Raw genomic sequence first — 7,862 nt, 5'->3', positions numbered from 1 at the left:
CCTCCCATTCTACTTTTAAATACTCTAGGAACAACAAGTAGGCCTGCAGAGCGAGAGCGAAGTGCTCTAATAGGGTGATATGGTACTACATACACATAACGTAACATCCATAACATAAACCCTGGGACCCTGGGCCATGACATGGGAGGCTGGCCACTGGCATATATTCTGGGGATGACCAGTGAAGAAATTTACAAAGTACATTATGTATTTGGTATTCTTATATGTGTATGTTATCTTATAACCTCTCCAGTGTGACAGTTTTCTAAAAATTGGTAAGATCTCACTTCTCAGAACTAATACTACATTGTACAATAAAGATCCACCCAGGTATCTTACCTTCATAATTGTATTGGATCACTCTTAGCCAGCTTCACGTTCTGCCCTAACTAATATTGTTGACAAGCCTGGTACATATAAATGACACATTATTCTCTCTCATCTGTTTAAACAAGTTTAAAAACTCCCCAATGATTGATTCTGTTCATCTGGACGTTTTCAGTGGGAGAAACGTTTCATCATCATCCAGGTGACGTCTTCAGTCTCAGCTGACTGCAGGTTTCAATCTTATAAACGATATATTTGCATAATGACTGAAACCAGCCCAATGAAGGAACAATGGGCTGGGAGGTCAGTTCCTTGGTCATAATTAAAGTCAATTCTCATGACCATTGATTTATACATCGGGGAAACCAAACAACCAAAGTGGATGGAATAACACAGCAGAGCCACCTCGTCGGGCCAGGATTCTGCAGTCTGTTCACACCTACAGGCCAGTGGACGCTCTTTCAATGATGAGGATGTAACATCCTGGACAGGGAGGAACGCTGGTTTGAGGGCGGAGTCAAGGAGGCCGTTTACGTGAAAAGGGAAAGAGCATCTCTGAATCGAGGAGGGGGCCTAAGGGTACAACTGTCACCATCTTACAATGCTGTGATTGCAGCCATTCCCCAACTCTCTGTGAATGGGACTCATGGCCATTGATCAGTGGTTGTTGATCAGTTGTCATCAATGAAGAATTTGCATATTAATGATCAAGGAACTGACCTGAAACCTGCAGTCAGCTGAGACTGAAGAAGTCACCTGGATGAGTGACGAAACGTTTCTCCCACTGAAAACGTCCAGATGAACAGAATCAACTTTTGGGGATTTACTTACCTGGATGATTGAGCATGCATCCAGAAAGTTTAACAATTATAAATATGTGTTTAGTCTCACGGATGGTGCCAGCCTACTGTTAAGATCCCAGTTACCTCTGTACAGAAGTCTGGACCGGCTATCCGCTCAAAGTGTCCAAGTCTCTGATCCTAGATGTATTACCACAATGCATTAACAGAAACTTATTTAAGCCACTGGTGGGGGAATTCACCCAGCACTAACTACCTCAGATATTGCTCAAATTGTGCAATCACACAATTTGAGCAATATCTCGTTCGATCAAGGGATTTTAATACTGCATTTTTTTTTTCATATCTTGACTGGTGTATCAGAAGTCTTATTTGAGTAGTTCTTCTTCTGTCAGCATTTACTTTTCTGTCAGAAATGAGTCTTCTAACACTACCCCCTTGACCTGTGGTATACCTCAGGGTTCCAAGCTGCATATAATGCTGTTTTCATTGTATATGAAAACATTTTCATTGCATTAAAATGCACACTTGAGTGTATATTTTAAAAACCACTTTCACACTGATGACACTCAGATATACAGCCTCTAAAACCAGGCACCACCACCAGTGGTGCCTACTCATTCACCTTCTGCCTGGCTGAGGTTGAATCCTGGCTCTTAGTTTTAGTTTTAGACATTCAATTCAATTTTATTTATATAGCGCCAAATCATAACATAAGTCGCCTCAAGGCCCTTCATAGATACAGAGAAAACCCCAACAATCATATGACCCCCTATGAGCAGCACTTTGGCGACAGTGGGAAGGAAAAACTCCCTTTTAACAGGAAGAAACCTCCGGCAGAACCAGGCTCAGGGAGGGGCGGGGCCATCTGCTGCGATTGGTTGGGGTGAGAGAAGGAAGACAGGATAAAGACATGCTGTGGAAGAGAGACAGAGGTTAATAACAGATATGATTCAAATGTATCTCATTCGTCTGTAAGAACTACACTTTCCACCACCCACTCAGATTTTAATGTCCTGACACTTGCTCTGTGGTTTGTGACTGGATTAAGGTTTGACAACTATCGCGTTTACCTTTTTTGAAAACAGTGTAGACATTGGATTTATTTGTTCAGTGTGTTGAAGTCCAGTGTATACTGAAAGGTAAACCCACAGGCAATATAAGCTATTCTTGCTTTTAAATTTTGATTTATATAAAAAAACGATTAAAACACATGTGTACAACTCTTTATACACCCTTAGTCATTTTTTATATAAATTGTAGCGTTTATGTTTTCTTTTTATTACAGTATCACTATTATAGAAACTACAATAGCAGCCAGTCATAAGTTGTTTGTCTTTATTGATGTGCAGCAAATATTTGCATATTTAAATGAGAGCACTTGATTTCTTTTCTGAGCCTGCAAACACATAAACTCAAACATGTCAGAGTTTGTGAAATTATAATGTGAACACACACATGTTGATTAACATATTCTTTTAATAAATAATATTGTCATGAAAAACATAAACACCGAATAACAGCTTGTGTACATTTGAACAGTGCATGTTCATATTTTTTCTTTATATCATTACATGGACCAGTCAAACCAAAGATCAGCACATTATGCAAAAGAAGATGAGATTTAATTTAGTATAGGTGGGCAGGCAACTTACACGAACACCAAAAAAGTTCTGATAACAAGGTAATTACTTGATAAGGTTGGACGGATGAGGGACTGGGGTGTCATAACTCTCCTAGTCCATGAAGCCACCGTATCTCTTCTGTAGCTCACCACCGTTCTCCGAAGCTCGTTTCATCACCCCTTCATTCTTGCTGTCCACCAGCCACTCAGGCCTACCCACACGCCTCATGAACCCTCCATAGCGTTTCTTGAGGCCTCGGCCTAACACTGCCTCTAGCAGGTCACCCTGCGCAACCTCCCCTTCAGCCCGACGCATGAAACCTCCATACCTCTTTACTACCTCACCTCCCTGATCTACCCCCTTATTGCTACGCCCAATTTCTGTATTAAGGAACTTTAGGATATCCAGGTGGAGGTTTTCTTCATCATTCTGGTTTCTGGTTTCCTCTAGTGAGCCCTCCGTAGAGGATGAGCGGCGAGACATGAAGCCACCATAGCGTTTCATGAATCCACCATACTTCTTGGACATTTGTTGTTCTGGTGATCTTGCAAACTCATCATCAGTGTTCAGGGTTCCTTCTGCTTCCTGCGCCCCCTGTGCATTGGGGTAAGCATCCATTGGAATACGGCCTTCCTCTTCCAGCAGTAAGTCCTGGCACAGGCGCAGCTTCTGGCTGTCCAACCCACCATCACACTGAGGAGAGCATGTCTGAAAAAAAAAATCAAAATTGCTATCAAGTCTTTCATAAATGCAATAGCTTCCAAGTACAACTCGCTGTTTTATCCAGTTCAGTATTCATTTGAATCAGTTTTCAGCTTGAGCTGGACACTATAAATGACTGCTTCATTTAGAAGTCCATGCTGAACCATCTTTCTTCAAAAACATCAATAAACTATCAATAATGATGAACAACTGTTCAAATGTTTCTGTCTTCCTTTATAATCAGAAGTTATATTCAGGCTCTATACTACTCATAAAGCTAATACCTCTTACACAGCTCTTTTTCTGTCCTTTTTAATAACATAAGTGACAATGATACATTTTCATTTTGTAAAGCACCACGACAACTTCTAGACATCAGAAAAGTATTTATGGAAAGTGTATTTTTAAAAGGTGAGGTATAATAAGACCCATTATTGACTTTTAGATCTGTTCCAAGATTTTTCTTTTCTTGTTATTTTTTATTTATTTGTCCTGTTTTTAGCCACAAGATTCCCATTAAGTTCTTGTCCTGGTCAAGAGGGCAGCATAAGCAATTAAAATTTCTAAAAAGAAAAGAAACAAAAGTAAATTTTAAGAGAACAACAGCATGCAATATCCACACCAAATTCCACCTGAAGTCCAAGATTTTGTAACAGCAACATCTGCTCAGGGCAGCACATGAAGCTCTGAGGACATGCTGGACACATGTTGAATAATCTGAGTGTTAGTGGCAATCTGACCCCTGAGCAAAGTTGCTGGTAAGAAGACAGGTTACCGAACAATTTCTTGGCAATATATAGCAACAGTTTATTTTCTGAATGAAAGCTAGAGCCTGAGCTTGTTGCACATGTTATATATTATATGTGATAAGACTGTGATCACTGTAACAGTTTCTCTATTTCTAATTCAGTTTGTGCTTGTTTGGAAGAATTGAAATAGAAAAGAATTTCATATTGTTTTACTTTTTTGTCACAGACAAATGATAATAATATAAGAATGAATGATTTTCAGTCTTCCCTTAATGGTTTATTCTGCTGTTACTGTTGTTTTATTTCCCCTCTTCATTAAACCATGACACTGTTACCTAATGAAATGTTACTGAACCTGAAGAGAGGCTGACACAAACAGACACACAAAGACACAAACTGTGTCACGATAAGACAGCAAAGGCATAAACTCAACAGTGCAGAGAAACAATCAACAAGAACACATTACAACGGGTCCACGGTCTTAGCGATTGCTTTAACTACTGACAATACATTTTCCACAAGACGTCTCATCTGTTCCTCACCTGTCATGAGTGTAGCAGATACATCTAATGTAAACCTGCTTAAGTTATGAATTTATTTAACTCCAAGCGAAGGAACATAGTCATAATAAATGCAACTGCTGGGCCCTTGAGCTGCACACTGTGAGGATAATCTGCACGTAACCTCTTGGTATGATTGGATTTCACTTCGTAGAGTCATCACAAATATGTTGACTCGAAAAAAATGTTCGATAGCATGTAGGGAGAATTTGTGCCTCGGTTAGTTTTCAGTGCTGTTTGCTTTTGAAGACTGAAAATTGAATTGGGAATATATTAGAATATATTAGCACCTAATATATATTTATCCATTTTCCTCTAAAGACAATAATGTACATTATATGTATATATATGCACACATACATTTGTTATAATATAAAAACAGTGTGAGTGCCTCTTCAAAATGTAAGGTTCTGTAATTCAGATCTCAATAACATTCAGAGAATGAAGTAAGTAAGAAGTAATTTAAATATACTAAACGCACTGATAATTAATTAAATGATTTGAAATTCTTTCACATGTAAAATATGATATGGAGTAGTCTTCTTAGAATATGAAACAATGCAAAATATATGTTCCAAACATAGAGTTTTTATTTCTCTGGTCAATATTTTAACTTGTCTGTGTCTCAACATGAAGCACGCAAGGCTGAAATCTGTAACTGCATATGCTGCATACTCAAAGTGATTGAAACATCAGCGTCTGAATTATTTCAGTTTTGAGAAAAACCTAAAACAAATATATATACAAATATTAGACAAATATAAAACACGAAGAGTGCGAGGTCTTAAATGGAAAGAAAAGGCAGGGAAACGATAAAATGCATTTGCAGTTTGAAGAACTCGAATGCCAGATCAATATTATAGCCATCAACAGATCTTGCAAGTGGCATTTGAAAGGGGAAAGGGAGGCGTGAAAAGAGGAAAAGACTAAATCAAATCAAGGAGCGAGAATAACATAATATACAGAAAAAATGGCATGGGTTGAAATCCCACAGAGATTACAGTTACGACTGTTGTCTAATTTGGTAGAACCGAGTCTACAAATGTGAAAAGGAAAGCTATGGAAACTAGAAGGGAAATAAAAACGGAAAACAGGCGGAAATGTAGTTAGTAAAGAAAAAAAACGGCATAGAAAACTGAACAGAAAAGAATAAAGTACAAAAGAATAGCAAAGGCAAGAAGTTGTGTCGTAATGTGTTCGCTGAACACTGTAAATGTGACTTGTTTTGTATGAACTATGACGAAATGAACTGCTTTCAAGGGAGAACAAAAACTGACTAATGGCTTGTATAAAAAGTACAATCCGACTGACAGACGGCACAGTGCCACTGTCAACTTACTGATTACAATTCATGAAATATTCATTTGTCTCTTTTTAAGAAATATAAACAAAACAATATATAGTGGCATTACCATTGATGAGAAACCAGACTGTTGTCCCAGCAGATGGTATACGCAAAGTGCACACTCCTTCCCGCAGTCTGTTCCAACCACAAGTGACACACAAACGCCCAGAACCATCATCCACATGCAACTGCTGTATGCGAGGGAAGCCATGGTCTAAGTACGGAAATGAGGGGAGAGAGGAAAAAATTAATTTTAAAATTAATCATTTTCAGACAAATGTTCAACTGAGTACCAAGTACACGGCTGATGCTACTGGTTGTAACGAACTAGTAGCAATTTATAATGCCACCTTTTATGAGCAGTGACAATTAAAAAAAATTTTTTTTTAAATGTGGCAAATACGTAACGCAAGCTGTGAGAGTTCCCCAAAGGGAGTGCGCCTTCAGGTGATGTGCCTTATTCTCTATGATTTATTACTAGCTGTAGATATAGTGGGTAGTATAAGCACCGGTGCATCACTTTAAAAAAAAGTTTTCGCTATCTTACCTCTGCTTTACTTTAACAGAAAATAAAGCCGCTCGGAGATTTCCTCGTCCTGTGCCCTTGGGAGTAGCGGCGGGCTGTGAAACTGGACTGGCTCAAGTCTGTGCACTCAATATATCTGCGCGCAGCTCCGTGAGCGGCAGGCTGTGGGAAGAGTGGCCACGGTTCAGCCAATCAACAAAAGACATACACACTGCTTGGTCGCTCCTCTAATCGGCGCTGTATCTTCCGTCTGCTGACAATGACAGAAGTGCAGTGTGTCGCCTTTTAGCGAGAAAAACAAATACCATTACTATCATCAATTTAAAGAGCTGGGTGCAGTGCTGTGTCCGGATGCGCTGCGGGGTGTTAAAGTAGTTGGTGGCAACGACGTCACTGTATAATAAGACAGAAAACGTAAGAGGCGTTTGGCACGACCTGAACCCCACCCTCCATAACGATCACCACTCGGTCAGATTTGGAGGTGCAGTGCTGGCACAAATAAATGCGTAGAATAGTCTCAGTTTGTTGCTCTATTTGTTTTTTCTACAGGTACATGACATTCAAATGGAATAATTCAGTTATTTAGTTCAATATAAAGTGCGGGAGGGTTAATTTAAATAACACTGTACACATCAAACAACACATAACGATTTTTCACCACTTTACTGCATAATTCCGGATAATTCATGAAAAGTTTTGTAATATTCATATACTAAAACAGACAGTGAACAAAGTGACCTACTCTGTTACACAATCCCCATTTCCCACTTAATCTCCTTCACACAGATAGCTGTTATCATTGCTTCATGCAGGACGTTTTTTAATTAAAAAAGGCGTTCTGCTAACATTACCAAGGCACTTCACTGTTCCAGCACTTATTTGTTCAGAACAACAGGCTCAATAAAGATATCCCGGCATCAACTGCGTGTTGTGTCTGTGTGTGTGCACATGTGTGAATGCACACAACATTTGCATGTTGCTTCCTTATGGGAAACATTCATCCAATTTTATTAACACACAATTTCCAAGTACAAGAAGCTGGCGAGGAACTTGTGGAGTGGTCTCGAAGAAATCACCTCTTTCTGAATATCAGCAAGACAAAAGACATGGTGGTTGACTTCAGGAGGGAAAACAAATGTGACTAGGCCCATCAACATCATGGGTGAGGAGGTGGAAACTGGACAGCTGCTGGTTCCTGGGCATTCACCTGAATGACAGACTGGACTGG

The 7,862-nt window shown here is 39.3% G+C and overlaps 1 protein-coding gene across 1 annotated transcript; it reads right to left on the bottom strand.

Moving 5' to 3' along the window:
• Positions 1-2,592: 2,592 nt before the first annotated feature.
• On the bottom strand, positions 2,593-7,024 carry LOC102192377 (proenkephalin-A-like). Its single transcript, XM_005753132.1, has 3 exons — positions 6,656-7,024; positions 6,176-6,322; positions 2,593-3,460 (listed from the first exon to the last, which is right to left on the bottom strand). The coding sequence occupies exons 2-3, from the start codon at positions 6,317-6,319 to the stop codon at positions 2,864-2,866; spliced, it is 741 nt and encodes a 246-aa protein (XP_005753189.1). The 5' UTR covers positions 6,320-6,322; positions 6,656-7,024; the 3' UTR covers positions 2,593-2,863.
• Between the last annotated feature and the right edge of the window lie 838 nt (positions 7,025-7,862).

The sequence above is a fragment of the Pundamilia nyererei genome, unplaced genomic scaffold (genome assembly GCF_000239375.1).
Source record: "Pundamilia nyererei isolate P.nyererei 1_Seehausen unplaced genomic scaffold, PunNye1.0 scaffold00406, whole genome shotgun sequence".
Classification (NCBI taxonomy): Eukaryota; Metazoa; Chordata; class Actinopteri; order Cichliformes; family Cichlidae; genus Pundamilia; species Pundamilia nyererei.
This window is presented reverse-complemented; position numbering and strand designations above follow the sequence as displayed.